At 44.7% G+C, this 16,771-nt stretch overlaps 1 protein-coding gene across 1 annotated transcript; it reads right to left on the minus strand.

The window, feature by feature from the left end:
* Positions 1–284: 284 nt before the first annotated feature.
* On the minus strand, positions 285–16,412 carry LOC124011030 (fibroblast growth factor receptor 4-like). The gene is given in 17 exon segments (XM_046323969.1): positions 285–2,824; positions 3,280–3,385; positions 3,660–3,742; positions 3,744–3,869; positions 4,333–4,455; positions 5,369–5,559; positions 5,749–5,859; positions 5,977–6,098; positions 6,251–6,590; positions 6,801–7,130; positions 8,439–8,562; positions 8,910–9,166; positions 9,336–9,599; positions 10,122–10,175; positions 10,386–10,721; positions 13,428–13,627; positions 15,670–16,412. Coding segments are annotated over 16 exon segments (2,838 nt in total). The 5' UTR covers positions 13,522–13,627; positions 15,670–16,412; the 3' UTR covers positions 285–2,647.
* Positions 16,413–16,771: the final 359 nt, after the last annotated feature.

Consider the following 16,771-nt stretch of genomic DNA (forward strand, 5'->3'; position numbering starts at 1 on the left):
GACTGGTCATGATTTGTTACACATGAGAGATAAGCCAGCCGTGTGCTGGGGTTAAGCGTGCCACTTAAAAGGCACTGGTTCTCTGTGATCACGAGTGCACTCTCCCGCTACCCCTTAACCCCTAACCCTCATCTCTCTTTCTCTTGTCTGTCTCACGCTCTCATTTTCTTTCTTTTCCTTTCTCTGTATTCAGCTGCTGTCATTCTTTCTCTTTCTGTGCCTCCTGTCTCTTCCTCTCTCCTTCTTTCTAAAAGAATGACACATGGCCACAGATAGAGACAAAGTTGATATTTTAAATTATACTTTATTTCATATAAAAACAAAACAATAAAACAAATAAATTAGATATTTCTAAAATAATATTCTTGAGGATTTCTTTTAAAGAACATTGTGATTGTTACAATTGTATTGGGCGTACATAAATGGAATGTCATGCAGTTGATCCTGACTTTGTGTAGTATGGGAATCAAAACAACAACACTGAAGATCTTTGTGATAAACCTCTCGATGTCGAAGGGCTAAGTTCAATTCAAAGAGGCTGTTCTGAAGCTCATGGTTTGGTTTTCAGTTGGAGGTCATGCATTGGTATAGCTGCCTTACAGGAGAAAAAAACATATTTTTGAGCTAATTTGCTGAATGTTTTGTTTTATAAAAATGATGACACACCACATAAATCTCACAACTCAACAGTAAGGATATCAATATACACAAAAAGGTAGCCATCCCCACTGCCCTGCTACCTGAATAGCTTTTGTTATTTCTTTATTTTTACTGTATGAGCATTATGCTTTGCTTTCAGCTGACAACATCACAATCTTTATTCTAAAAATGCTTTTGAGTCATCTGAATGAAAAACAACCCAGGGCAGTTAGATTGTGAAGCGTTGTAGAAACAGCAACATGCAAGGCTTATCTATATGATTTGAGGTGAACCCTTTGCATTCCCTGGAGGACATTTCTAGAGTTCTTCCCAATGGTAACAGAGCATCAGAATTAGCATTTGTATATTGAAGATGGTAGCAGGATAAAGATGGCTATCAGTGGGAGCCATGCATTAACATAATAAGGGACTCTTCATTTGCACACAGGCCCAGGCTGAGGGGCTCAGGCTACCCCTGTATCACCCTACCCTCCCTGTCCCCACAGTGTCCCCACAGTCACAACCATCAGGATTGCCAAAGAGCCTATTGTCCAGGTCCGGCCTCAGCCTGTACCCCTGCAAACACACTGGGCCTGGTCAAAGGGTTTAGAGGGGAAACAAAAGAGGAGGATTCTCCCATTAGAAATCAATCACACTGGGTCTTTCACATTCAGACATGCAGGTCCAGTCCTTTTCTTTTCATACAGCACTGACAGTAGAAGCTGGGCTGCTCCCCCTGTATTCCCACAGTGTCCTGTGTTGAATTGTATTCTTCTCTTTCAGGGCCCAGACCATACTGTTCTTACAGTTAGTTTATGTATGCAACAATTGAAAGCATAAGGGATTGGGGGTCCTGAGGGCTTTGACCGACTGGCCTCAATGCCATGTAAAGCCAGAGCAGAGTACAAACGGGGCTGAGGTTGTTTTGATGAAATGGAATGAGAATCGCGAGGACATTTTGTCCGTTAAAACACTTGAATACATTGTTTCTTTCTTCACCTCAGTTGAAGATGAACACCTTCATTTTCGTAGCATTTAGAATAATTTATAAAAGGTAATTGTCTTTTTTTGTGATATGTACATAAAATATTTGTATATTTTAATATATTCAAAGGAAATCAAAAAATTCAGGCACTTTGCTGCCCCTACAGCAACTTTTTAATACAAGAGATCCTGAGATTTAAGACAATTTTAAATAGCAAAATAATCTTATATACAGAGAGATTTATATTTAACAATAAACTTCTCTGTTTTTTTTTATATCAAAATAAATATTTTTGGTAACACCTTATTTTAAAGGTCTGCAATAAATAATTTATAAGGCATTTATAAACCATTTACTAATTATTAGTAAAGTATTTTTGCAGTCCGTAATCTAAAGTGTGCACTATTTATACTTTATAAACACTTTCTGAAGATTTTGAGTGACCCGTGTCATTTCTCACAAAAAGATGGTAGACATTCCAGCAGTACCTGGTAAAAGAATAAGCATTCAACACAGGATGTTTATGGAAATATATATACATGTGTGAATAACTTGCTTACTAACATTTACAAATGTAGGAATAATTAGTAATAAAATGTGAGAAAACTATTTGTAAATGCCTCATAATGCCTTATGAATGGTTTATTATGGACACTTAAAATGAAGTGTAAACATATTTTTTGTTAAAACATATTTTTCTGGTTTAAAAGCCCAGTTTGGATACCGTTCAGAGACAAGCTCGGATGAGTTTGAGTACAAGAAGCCCATTGTCGATCCTCTCTGTAGAGACCCAAACAAAAGAGAGTCATTTTACTATAACACCCCAAACCTGATAAGAAGAAGAAGAGGCAGCCATTTTAGATGACCAGGGTCCTGTAGTGCCAAGGTTTGAGATACTGTTCTTAGGCACAGTCCCAGAGCAGACAGTCCAAGTTACACTTTTAATGCAACATGGTTGTTTTCTAACGCAAACTTCTCCAGGTAATGCCCTTTGAGCCAGAGGACTCCCGTTGGAGCCACAGTCTACCGCAGTGCCGTTTTCATGTCTACCCGAGAATGCACGTCGTGGTAACCCAGCAGACAGGGGTCAGTGGACAGGGCATCGTGGGTAAAGACAGAGTCATTGTCCGAGGAGCAAGAACTGGAGGTGTCCTCGCACGACGGGGAGTACTGTTCAAAAGGTGTCGACAGGTCCAAGTACTAAGAAAAAGAAGTAGGAGAGAAACAGTTAAGTTTGGTAACACTTTGCATTTGTGTTGTTGTGTATTTTATTGTATCTTTAAGCTTGACGTTTGTGTTGTGTGATGTGTAGTAGGTTTGACATTTTATCTGACACTGTGCTGTGTACAAACCCAGAGAGATTTGGTTTCTAATCTTGAACTACAGGGTGTCTTACAGTAATAAACTAAACTATAGCTGGAACAGTCTGTTGCAACAGGACATCTGGCGAGCAGATTGTGTGTGTGTGTTTGTGTATGTGTGTGTGTGTGTGTGTGTGTGTGTGTGTGTGTGTGTGTGTGTGTGTGTGTGTGTGTGTGTGTGTGTGTGTGTGTGTGTGTGTGTGTGTGTGTGTGTGTGTGTGTGTGTGTGTGTGTGTGTGTGTGTGTGTGTGTGTGTGTGTGTGTGTGTGTGTGAACGGGGATCCAGACACCCACCTCGTCAGAGATAGACAGCAGCACTCTGTCTAGCTCCTCCACCAGCTGTTTGAAGGTGGGTCGTTGTGTGGGCACAGCATGCCAGCACTCCCTCATCTTCATGTAGCTGCACACATACACATAGACAGACAGGGCTAGTTAGTATCAGGGTATATACACATAGACAGACAGGGCTAGTTAGTATCAGGGTATACAGTAGCACAGGAGACAGGACACATAATATATATTCTAAAGGAAGGCAAACGTCCACTTACTGTTTCTTTCTTTCACAACACAGTAATAAATATCAATTTACAACTTCAAGTTGAAGGGTTAGGTGAGGAGAACGCTGTGGTGTGTGTTTGGTAAGTTTTGGTATGCACTTATGTGTGTCTACTCACAGTTCGTGTGTGCAGTTGGAGGGTTTGTCCATGCGGTGGCCCTCCTTCAGCAGCTTGAAGAGCTCTTCCACGGGGATACCGGGGGTACGGTGAGCCCCCCAGGGTGAAGATCTCCCACATCAGCACGCCAAACGACCACACGTCACTCTGGTGTGTGTAGACTCGGTCGAACAAGGCCTCTGGTGCCATCCACTTCACTGGCAGACGTCCCTGCAAAACAGAACAACCATGGTTAGTGAGCGGTGGACAGGCAGTAAGTCAGTCGGTTGCCACAACGCCAGAGCCGAAGCACCATTGCAGTTCTAGCCTTTCATTCAGTCTTCTCCACTCCCCCCCCCCCCCCCCATTCCTCCCATTCTTTCGCCCACTTCCCTTCCTTGTCCCCTTTTTCTAATTATCTTCCATTAAGCTGGCTGCCAATCAGTGGGCACACATCAAACATCTGTCTTTAAGAGCATTAAAGCTGCAAACAGGCACAAGCCGACTGGGTGACACGAGACAGAGAGCAGACAGTGTGCTGTGTCTACACATACCAGCAGGGGCTGTTCTAAAAGCTGGCCAGCCAGACTACGCACAGCAGCACAGCCCTGGCATAGGCACTTATATCTGGGTTTAGGAGAGGGACAAGGTGCCACAGAGCCAGTCAGGGGGATAGCAGGATAGGATAACTCACGTTGGTGGTTTTCTTGTAGTAGTCGATCTGGTGTACTCCTCTTGCAAGGCCGAAGTCTGCGATTTTCATGACGTTGTCTTCTGTGACGAGGACATTTCTGGCAGCAAGGTCTCTGTGGATGCACTATAGAGAGGAGAAACCAGAGTAAAGTCATTGAACATGAAGATAGATATATGTTGTTTTGAGTTTAATGTTAAGTGCTTGTGAAATGATACCCTACAATTAAAGTATTGCAATGACGTGAAGAGGTCTACATTGCGGTTGTCTGTTTCTGCAGGCATCTGGTAAAACCAGATAGGATTGACAAAGAAATTATTCGCTGTAAGTTTCTAAAATGAAAAGACCCGGTCTTAAGTCAACACGCAGCGTCCAATTTTAACCAGACGCACCAAATTAAGTCGACTTTATATAGATCTGGAGGTTTCGTCGAAAAACAATCCCTGTCTGCCAGATTTGAATGGATGTCATTAAGTTTATTTTGGTATTCATTTGAAATTGACGTGGCATTTGGGGATTGGTGGAACTGAGAAAGCCGTGGTTTTGCGGGGGCTCCGTAATGGTGGGGTGGTTGCAGACTGCTGCATTCCTAGCAGGCCACAGAGACAGAAACCCGATGCCGGGGCACAGACACAGCTCTGCGCCTGTTTGCTAACAGATTTATGGCAGTGCTAAAAAGGACAAAGCCCACTGCGGGAGGCAGGACGGAGGGGCAAACAGGGCTCAACCACCACTCCACTGTGGAATGACAGGATGGTGTGTTGATAAGAGAGGAGAGGATAGTGAATGAGGAAGGGAGTGTTGGGGGTAGGAGGGAAGGAAGGAGGGAGGGGTTTGCAACTTGCTCTTGCTTGTTGACTAAACCCCTTCAGGCCAAAGGCCTTCTATAGAAGGCCAGGTACACATTTTAAACCTGATAGAATACATACTGAGATAACTAAACCCCTTAGGCCAAAGTCATCCAGTTGAAAGTCAAAGGATAGAGTTAGCGTATACAAGCTCAATTGCTGGCCAAACCCCATTAGGACATAGTACTCACCCTTTTGGAGGCCAGGTACTCCATGCCACGCGCCACCTGGTAGGCACAGGACAGCAGGTCTTTGAAGGTGAGCTGCTCCTCGGGCACTTTGGTCACATCAAAGGTATAGTCCATGCCGGGGGGCCGTCGGGCCCGCAGGTACTCCCTGAGGCTGCCTTTAGATGCATACTCTACCAGCACGTACAGAGGACCTGATGGGGGAGAGGAGAACGTTTGTGACTGAGTCCACCCTCACTGAGGATGCCTGGAGGCATGGGGCCACCATTAATGGCAACTTCAATGAGCAGGGCTAGAATCAAATGAGTGAGGAGCAAAAGTGAGATAGTAGCTTTTGACTTTTGGTTGTCATTATCTGTTGTGAACTTTTGTCCTGAACTAACCTTCTTGTGTGCACACCCCCAGGAGGTTAATGATGTTCTTGTGCTTGTCCATCACCTTCATCAGCTCCATTTCAGATATGAGATCTGACAGGTCTTTGTCTGTGGCATCATCTGGGGAACGAGAAGGACACACATTTGACGTCTTATGAACATATCTGGAAATAGAGTTAATAGTAAATACTAGTCATTGTCCAGTCTCCTCCTAAGAAGATGGTACCTAGCTCATACCTTTCAGCATCTTGACGGCCACAGTGGAGATGTTCTCCTGATGGTCCTTGTTGATCCCATAGGCCTCAGCTCTGACCACCTGACCGAAGCAGCCCTCACCCAGTGGCTTCCCTAAAGTCAGACTGGAAAGAGGAAGGACAATGATGGTCAGTACAGTGTAGATACATGGAACTCAACAGAAACCAAAACACACATTCAGGATGGAGGAATTCAATGACCGTTAAGCAACTTCAACAAAACCCCTAACAAATGAGTTAGTCAAAGCAGGACTTACTTCTCCCTGTGAAACTCCCAGTCAGGGTCGTAGGGCAGTTCAAACTCCATGACTCCGGCCAGCATGGGGGAGCAGCTGGAAGACAGGCGGGCCACTCTCATCAGAGACGCACTGGACTTCCCTGACGAGTTGGAATCCACAGAGTACTGTCTGCGGAGGGGGAACTTGGAGAGTTTCTGGACGGGGAGGACATCGAAGGGTTCTCTGCTTGGGTTGACCTGCATGCGACACAGCACCACAATCACGATGGCCATGACCAGAGCCAGGAAGCCAGACGCGTAGATGATGATGTCAGTGTACTTGGTCTCCATTAAGTCCACCTCGTCAGCTACGTCCTCTTCTGTGAGAAGACAATGAGAAGGAAATAAGAGGATTGCTTAGAGACTAACTGTCTCAAGCTCAACTGACAATTCCTTCTGAACTCATTTGACGATAGAAAAAGACCTGTAGTATGTTGACCCAAAAGACAAGGGACCATTTCTTCTGAAGTCTTCTAGATTCCTTACTTTGACCATATGTTGCCATACTATTGTTTGAGTAATAAACGTACCTGAGAGGACAGTGAGCCAGGCAGACTGGTAGGAGTAGCCGATGGAGTTTCCAGCCAGACAGGTGTACTCTCCAGCATCCTCCATGGTCACGTTAGTCAGGTAGAGAACTTCCACCTCCGACATGTTTAGGCTGCCTGTCTTCAGTATCTGAACGTAAGGAGTCCCGTCTGGACCGTAGCGGTTGCCGTTTCTCTCAATGTGTTTCAGCCACTGGATGTGAGGCTGGGCATCGCTGTAGACCTTACAGAAGAACTGGACATCAGTGCCCACCACCGCTGTAGTGTTGGCTGGCAGACCAGCTTGCAGGATAGGCCTGTGTGGGGAGCGCTCTGAAAAAAAGAGAGCGAGGTAGGGGGAGGGAGGGTGAAATACAGAGAGAAAGTGTTAGACTTCAGAGGGCATTGAGGATTCCCCTTGACTAGGGGAAGAGTTCAAAGTTCGGCCAGGGAGACAGCGAGCGGGAAATTCCTCTGTCTGAAATACCCTAGCCATTGAAGTAAATACTAATCTAAAATTACAGTATTTTAGTGTTCTAACATGTGGCGTTTCAGAGGCATGGAGAGAAAGGCCAGTGGTAATGACCAGTGTTAATCTGACTGATCGCAGTGCAGCACAGCATCGCCAAAGGGGAAGGGACCGATAAGCAGGCAGCGTCTCTCACAACCAATGCCAGCCATACTCAGGCAGTCTCACTAATTGGTTTCATTAGCAGCTTTCTTTTCTAGCCAGGCCAGCCTTGAAGTCTCTCTCTCTCTCTCTCTCTCTCTCTCTCTCTCTCTCTCTCTCTCTCTCTCTCTCTCTCTCTCTCTCTCTCTCTCTCTCTCTCTCTGTGTGCATGCTCTTTTCCCCCTCACATGCTTCTGGAGACAGTAGTTGACCCCACGCCAGACTGCCAAGCCGGCGAAACAAACTGGCCAGTCACAGGTCAGGGGGAAAACTGGTTGGGACGCTCTCTCTCCCCCCCAGGCCTCTCAACCTCTTTATCCCTGACAGGCCTGATATTTACTGCCTCTGTGTCTCTCTCTCTATCATGAAACATCCCGGTGGACTTCTAAAGCCCCGGGGCGGGTGCTGGTTGAATCGTGGCACCCCCGTGGGCCCAGCCGCTCTGGCGGCTCCCTGCTCGTCTCTATCCTCCCTCTGTCTGAGGTGGGCTTTAGAACCTCTGTGTTTCTCTGTGTCTAGTGAGATGCCGCTGGGGCAGTGTGGGGAGAGAGCTGGGATGTGACAGTAATTAAGTCTGACATGTGCTAAGTATCATGGGTCGGCAGTGGCTCCGCGGGGAGACGGGCCTGTGTCTAGATGTCTAGAGTGGGGTGATGATGGGTGTAGGAGGGTGGTGACAATACCGTATAGTACTGCACACACCATGGAGCTTTGACTAGCTGTGCAGACTTTATAATGAGTTTATGCCAACTTTACTTTCAGTCATTATGGAGAGGCAGAAGGAAAGGGCTTGTGTTAAGTTTGACAGAATTTGGTTGAATTAGAGGATGGTGGAGGGAATTACTTTTGCTAATTTCCCATACTATCACTCCCAGCTTTGGGAGTTGAATGTCAGATGAGCAAACAGCAGACTATTGTTGGGTAGGTGAAGAGAGGTTTTTGTTATGAAGTGGGTGAGTGTGTGTTCTTACCCAGCACGTCCAGAAGGTAGCTGTGTGTGATGGAGCCGTATTTGTTCTCCACCAGACAGGTGTAGTTCCCACGGTCTGAAGGCACCACACTCTCCATCACCAGGCTCCAGTGCTGGTGTCTCAACTATAAATGTACAAAATGGACACATTACAAATGGGTGGTCTATACGTTGTGTGTTAGACCGTTCCTATGGATACAAGTTATATGGGCTTGTCCTTTGGAAGTGCTTGTCTGTCTCTATGGTAACTTGTTGTTGATGGATCCAGTTTAAATAGATTCACAATGTGTTACTTCCCTATTGAGACTAAATGTCAGGTACCAGGGTTGAGGCCAAAGTATGTGGAGGTTATACACTAATAAAGAAAACCGCGATCCACCGTATTTCTCCCCCTCCCTCCTTGACCCTCCTTCTCTTCCCCACCTTAGCCACTCTCTTTCTGTCTTTGCTTCCAGGTTGGTCACTGTCTCACCTTGATGCCTCCAATGCGGTGCTCTCCCCTGAACTCGTGTCCGTTCTTCAGCCAGCGGATGAAGGGTAGAGGGCTGCCCATTGCCGGGCAGCGGAACTTGACCGTGTTCCCTGCCGGCACTGCGTACAGCTTCTTCTCCATGCGCTGGGTGTGGGTCCAGTAGGGACCTCTTGTGAAGTAGACCTGGTCATTATCGATCTCAGCTGACGTGTCTTCTAGACCATTGTCCTCATCATCATCACCTGAGCCCAGTGAGTCTGAGAGAGTAGCATAAAGACATGAAAAGAGTTAATAACTTTATCATAACTGATCATTTAGAAAGGGTGAATTTAGAACATAGAAATTGATCAATAGAACCTAAAACTAGATTGGATCCTACATGTATCTCTAAGGCTCAGATCTTATTTTTCTAGATCCAGACCTCACCTGCTACAGTGATGGTGAAATTCCTCAGGGCCTCCTTGGTTCCCCGGAGGACACACACATACACCCCAGAATCCTCGTACGTCACGTCTGTGATCTCTATAACGCCCCCGCGGATCTGGATGCGGGCGGTGTGCAGCACCCGGGTCCACTCTTTGTACCAGTACACGCCCCCTGGTTGGTTGGTGTCACAGCGCAGCTTGAGGACATCGCCTGGTTCCAGGAGCAGGTGCTCATTGGTGTCCTCACTAAGGTCATCCAGGACAACTGCAGGGACAATGGGGAGACAAAACAAACACGTGAGTATTGACACACGCTGAAAGACACGTACACACACAGTACAATCAGTGGGCACATCTTGTTTTAAAAAGAGTGGCCATTCCCTCAATTATGACCTTTCAATTCTCGCCCACATTATCCCCTGACCCACCCGACACATACAACATTTTTTTCCCATGGCGACCGGAGGCCTCTCCACCTCTCATTGCTCCTTGTTTTGTTCAGCATAGATCATTGTGGGAGTGAGAGCAAGCTAGCTACCCGAAAAAATAAAAGAGAAAGGAAAGATAAAAAGGATGAAGCTAATGAACGTGACAGCGGATGGGCCTTCACAAATAAATAGATGGGGTGGCAATGGTTCAGTGGAGGTCTAAGAGACAGGCTCGGAGAGAAAGCCCCGTTTCAGCCCACCAAACAGCCTCTCAGTCACACAGATGACCCCTGTCATCCTCATTCATACTCTCAGTTCTTTCTAATCCACTGGGATAGAGGCAGTTCAATGGCCATTACCTGCTGGGACTTCAATGGCCGTACTTTGGTCCAGGGAACGAGAGACCAGGGTCTCTAACAGGAAAGACAAGGTATGAGATTAATATACATTGACTTCCAACTAGTTATTGTTGTTAGTCATCAATTACTATCAGGATATAATTGACTATAAAACACAAGGCGACACTGAATGGAAAGCCCTAGAGATCCTATTAAATGATGTATTTGAATTCCTAATTCTATGTGAGAAGCATCCCATAGCCTGATTAATAAACTCTGTTTTACCTGGTAGAACCTGTAGCCAGGCAGACTGCATGGACTGAAGCTGGTGTCCAGCTTGTGTGGTGGTCTCAGCCATACAGATGTACTCCCCAGTGTCCCCCAGAGAAACGTTGCTCAGTGACAGAGAGTTCACTTTGGAGATGTTGCTCTGGAGTGCCGTCAGAACTCTAAGATGTGGCTGGCCCTCGGCTCCCAGGCGATCTCCGTCTCTCTTCAGCCACTGAACCTTGGTGAAGGCCGGCCGGTGGACCTTACACAGCAGCTTAACCTGTCCCCCTACAACCGCTGTAGCATTCTCCGGGTAATGAGGCAAGATGAGTGGCCGAGGCACTCTCAGATCTGTACAGAGAGAACGAGAGAGGAGAGGAATCGTGAGAATAATTTTTTTTAAAGAGAAAAACTCCCTAGGTTTCAGTTTACATCTAAACGCTTCCATAGAAGTATATGTTTCTTGCATTTCTCAGCATGCTTGTGTTTGAATGTGGGCTGGTTGGTTGGTGGGTGATGGAGTGCACTGATAAACCGGGGGCTAATGTGTCACGATAAGTGCTCCCCTGGCCTCTGCTCGTTCAGCCATATACGATGTACCCGCTCAGTCAAAACGCTGAAAAGTGCAGATTCCAGGCCAATTTTCTGTGTGATTACTTCCTGCAGCCCCCTCAGTCAGTCAAAAGGCAATCTGTTCCCCCTGCTTGAGGAGCTGCTCTCCCTAACTGCTCTACGAGCCATGCAGAGGTAGAGGAGGAGGAGGAATACACAGGGGAGAGCTAAGGCCACCAAGTTAATGGTGAGAGAACAACACGACCCTGTTCACTCTGTAATGCTCCATTTGTAGAGCCAATTCATAATACCATGATTATGCTTTAAAAGGTATCACATATTAAAACCTCAAGACTTGAGCTTTGGATAAAAAAAAATAAAAAGTGTTCTTGAATTGCCACGATTATCCTCATCATTTGTATGGTTGGTTGAATTCAACTCAAATTAGCAACAACAAAAAATACAGTTCTATTACACTGTAATAAGTACCATATATGTTCCTTGTCCATTAAAAAACTCCCATTCACTTGACTATGAGATTGACCCATCTAGCCATTCGTTTACCATCCCATCACACACTGTGAATTTACTTTGCAGCATAGTATAAAAAGCTGTGGCAACTTGAAAAGTGCCGCTTTCTATTATTCCTGGAAAGGCAACGTTTCCCACCAAGTACACAGAACCATGCTAATGAACTTGTGAGGACTTGGAGAGGCCTGTGGCCTTCATTTGAACTCACAGCTGAGTGTGAATAGTCACCAAGTGTCGAGGGGACAAACACAACACCACACAAAACATTTCACTGGTGTGACTCGACTGGATGGGGGAACTACGCTGGGTTTGACCATTTGGCCATCAGATGCACTCGCCTCTTTCATGACTAGAGTTCTTTTAGAGGTGAATCCATGGTATGCTATGGTTTGTTTATTTCCTGGGTGGCACATTTGGCGATGTAAGTCTTCTACATGCTGAGAACCAACTGCCATAACGCAATATTATCAGTAATATACTGACTCTTTCTCAACAGTGAGCGATAATATTGTACCCACGTTGCTTACAACACATTAGGACAGACCAGTGATTAACCAGTTCAAATGAAAAGTATCCTACATGCCAATGAATTTTGATCTATGTCATATCTGCAGGGGATATATTCCTCAGTAAATCACAGTCAACGCCTGAGTGTGAGCAGCACTGTTCTACGTTAGCACACTGAAGCCTGTGCTCCAGAACGATGTGTGTGGCACATTTCACTCCTCCTCCACGAGAAAAATATCACAAAGTTCATCCTGCAGCCACACTTAAAAGAGTTCACGGCTACCTCTGTTCTCTCTCTCATTCTCTCTTTTTTTCTGGTTGGTAAACAGGAACTTTCCTGGATGGTGTTGCAGTGCTGAATTATTACCGTTGTCCAATGAGTCAAATGTTTTCTGGCAGAGATTTAGTGCTGCATTCTCCACGGCGGGAGTGAGCTTTTCCACGGAGTCTTAACAAACAGGCCCATTGAAAAACGACCAGGGTTCACCTTACACAGCCCCCTCTCCCTGTCTTTACCACTCTCACTGCTGTGGTAGCCGAGGGGTTTATCATCAGTGAACTGTATTTAAATCTTTTGGGTGTTATTTACTGTGCTTGGACTCTAAACAGCTGTGAATAATGCAAATACGTTGATCAAAGTTTTTGAAATAAACCCCAGACCAGAGTAGGGCTTCCTCCATTCCTGATAGTGATCAGTATAGGGGCTTAAAAAAGACCCCAGCTCCTGTGAGCCTGGAGGGCTGCAATTTACCGAGCCTGTAGCCAATCTACACACATCATAACAATACTTAGAGCAAAATGGCTGGCTGTGGCAGGTAATAAATGAAGATAGGCGTGTGTTTGTAAAGCATCAATGGAAGGCCCCCCCACCGTCCTCTCCTTCCTACCCTCCAGACAAATTTACACTTCCGAGCCCCAGGATCTTGGAGGGATCGGGTAGCATGGTTTACGGCACCAAAAACATTTTTTTTTCATCCTCCCCCCCCCCCCCAAAAAAATGATTACAACCTCTCTCCTTCCTGTCACCTTGAATTCGACTGGATCACACCTTCCCTATGGCTCGCTGCTCTCCTATAAATAGACCAACCTAACGAATCAAAGGCTTACTGTACTGCACAGCTACGGGCACTTTTTTACTTCCCCAGTGAGATCTTTCAGTGAATAAAATGGAAATGTGAGGGGGAAGTGTTCATTTAATGGCCTTTCTATTATTTGTAAAGCTTTTGTTGGTGGTTTATTTTATTACTTGTCTGAGCAGAACTGAGCAACCTCACTTGAAACATTAAGCTGGGAAGTATAGACTTGAGAGATGTATTTTAAGAAACTGCATAGTTGAGAAACCACCCTCTGGGAGAATTCAACCAGTGGTCCATCAGCAAATCATTCTCAAGAGGGCTTCAGACCATTCATCAGTATAGGAGAAACAACATATAAGAACAACAGTCTAGGCAATGTTTAGAAACCTACCTTTTGTTTTTACGTCTTCTGGCCCGATGGCTTTGGTCAGGAGTCCAACAGTCAGACAGAGTATGACGATGCAAACTGTATAGACATTCACCATCTTGCAGGTGTGTGTGATAGCAAAATAATGAAGGGGAGCTAACCCTGGCGTCACACACCAATTCCGGGCATTGGCAAACTCAACACACACACACCAAAAACCGGACCTGGAAGGACAACACAGAGTGAGACAGTCAGTCAGTCATTAATTTAAATTGTAGCATGTGATTTCAGTAAGTAGCACTGAAATTGTTTGTGGGATATAGCCTTGTGAATAGGTAGTGATAGAAATAGACTATTTTAGACTGGCCTTGTATTCTTATTAAACTGGTGTCCTGACTGTCCAGTCATTAAAGCACATTGTCCACTGTCCCCTGCATCATGAATAACTAAAGGGTGTGAATGTGCGGCTGGAAGAAAGGTGCACAGCCTGTCTGGATAATGGGCCGTTACTATGAAAACACTTGAGACTTGCCAGGAAGCTATTGGGGAGCAACAATAGCAAATTCACAGGCACACTCAACACAACAGACAGGCCAGAACAGAGAAGAAAAATAAGCCTACACATGTCATTTTTCCCTGAGCCCCCTAAATAATCAGCCTGCCTCAAAGACTAGGCATAACATTTATATAACATAGTAAGTAAACATGTGACACTAAAATGAGTATGATATGTTAAGCTTGGTATGGTTAAATAAGACAAAATGTTACTAAGAAACCATAACTAAAGGAGGGAGGTCACGGATAACTTTAGCATTTTAGCTACTTAGCATGTTAGCTAACCCTTTCCCTAACCCCTAGCCTAGATAATGTTAGCCACCTAGCTAACGTTAGCCCCAACAAATTGTAATTCGTAACATATCATATGTATTACATCATACAAACTGTAATTCATATCATACGAAATGGATGCTGGACATCCACAAATTACTAGCCTACATACCATACAAGATGTAACATACTGTATCATACTAAATGGAGGGAGACAGATCTACATTTACTATGTTACGTCTGCCACTGAGTCCAGGTTGAAATAATCTAGTGAGGATGTATTCAACATTAAACTATTTTTTAGAGCAGACTGTTCTTATGATGACAAAAAAAACATTTTGATTTGATGGAAATATGTTTATTTTTATAATCGCGTGACAGGGGACCAAAGTTGGCAACAGGAACAAGACTGAGCGGCGTGATTATTTTTGTCCATATGCCATGACGCCAACCGAACCGAGCCGGGCCAACTGTGCACAGGCGCCAGTCCTGGAGTGTTCCATGCATACCATGTGCGTGCCGCCATGGCGCACACAATTTAATAACTATCCCGTGAATGAACTATCCTATTCTTTCTCCATTTAGAACTGTGTATGTGGGGAGGGGGGGGGGTATGCTGTCTTATTTACGGTGCGTGAAAGGTGAGTTCATCTCGTCTGTGTTTATGACAAAAGCACCAAGTGAAATATAAACATGCCTTCAATGTCGTGGAGGATCTACACAACCGGTTAATTTGTTTGCGATCATTGATTCGCTTTAGCCGTTACAATGTTGTTGTCATAAATCAAACGATGTCTTCTGCTCCTTTACCTTCCAACAACTCTTTCTGTAACATTTTAACTAGATGATCATCGTGAGAAATTCGCTATAACTTAATTCAGTTTCTCAAGGCGCGTTACAATTATTGCCTATAAGCCTATCTGTGTAGCCTAACTGATATAACCAATCCAAAGTGTCCACAGTTGGTTTATCGCATAAACTATTGGGAGAGAAAACACAACAACACCATGTCATGTTTGTGCGCGTCTGTTTCACACGCTCCCAAAGTCAATCAAATCGATATGACAGTGAAAACAATGTTGTAACTCTTTACTGCACAGCACAGATACTGCCACATTCAGCAATCTCTCATTCACTTGTGAGCAAATTCGGAAATTGAAGGGGATTTTGCAATGTCAAAAATACATTACAAGAACAGAAGTATGGCTGTATTATCATGCATTTCATTAAAACGCTTACATTAGACTAACCGAATCACACTGTCTAATATAGGCCTGATGTTAATTTTTTTTTTTTAAACATAACCAACCATGGAACTCTTTGCAAGAAAGGTTATTCATGACCTAGTACAATGTGTGGAGTTCAAATCAATTTGGCAATGAAACGTACAGCCAGTAAGTAATTATGCAACCTCGCGGGTCCAAGGAAATCGTATTACCTTTTTTGTCGGTCTTTGCTCTTAATGATCAATCCTTGATAAAGTCTATTAGGCACCAGAATATCCAAGTTCCATTCGATCGATGTGAATATTGGGCTTCTGTTTCTTGGTGATTGCCTTTTATGTGGGTCCCGGTGAAAACCTCGGAGATACACTTATACATCCATCAAAACAACCATAACATGAAGGACAGCTGCCGGTGTGGAGCAGGCAGGGAAGCGCTGATCCTTGGAACTGGGGCGCAAAGTCCACTTCACCCGGACCCAATTGTGTGTCTCACAGCAGAATGAGGCTTGCGCGCCTGGCTCCTTATTTCGGGTTCATGCTGCTGAAAGTGCTACATCCATAAGGAGAGACTTCGGGCAACTTGCTACTCAATTCACATTTCCCCTCTTGCGATTGGAAGGAACAAGATCCGTGTTGGTTGCTGCAAATAGAAACAGATAAATCTCCGATGTTCTCGCTGTAGTCCCTTATATCGCTCCTTTCTCAGTCAATGTGGATACATTATTCGACAACAGCGCTTCAATAATAGAGCAGATGTTGGTCAATCTTTGCGCACGGTGGTTTGCGCTTCAATAGCTCAGAGTCCGTGTTTAAATGAGTTGGTCCCAACAGAACGCAGTACATTTAAAAGCGAGCTAAATCTCAATTAGGCTAGCTAGCCACTCTGGTAATGGTGCGGGGTAGCTTTCTGTTGCGTCTCGCTGCCGATCCGACTCCACTGCACTGTGAGCGCAAGAGTCACAACAATGGACTAAAACGAGCGAGAAGAGGGAGGAGGGGGTAAGATTCTGTAACCCCCACCCCCAAAACAAATCCCCTCAGAGGCTGCCCCCTCGGTGACAAATATAAACCAAGATCTCTGCCGCCTCCACTCCATTTACCCCAAATCCAATATCTTAATTGACAGTTTCTCTCGATTGTTGTTCAATTACGTTTAATGTCTCATTTGAGGCAGATTTAATACTTGACTATAGATTATTATTTTTAAACGTAGGCTATTAGACTTTTGGTTTTAAAAAACAAATTAATTAACTTCTTGAGAAATAAGTCAAAACCATAACCTGAATAAAAGTTTCACTTATATGCCTATTTGTTA

This window comes from Oncorhynchus gorbuscha, linkage group LG02 (genome assembly GCF_021184085.1).
Source record: "Oncorhynchus gorbuscha isolate QuinsamMale2020 ecotype Even-year linkage group LG02, OgorEven_v1.0, whole genome shotgun sequence".
NCBI lineage: Eukaryota > Metazoa > Chordata > Actinopteri > Salmoniformes > Salmonidae > Oncorhynchus > Oncorhynchus gorbuscha.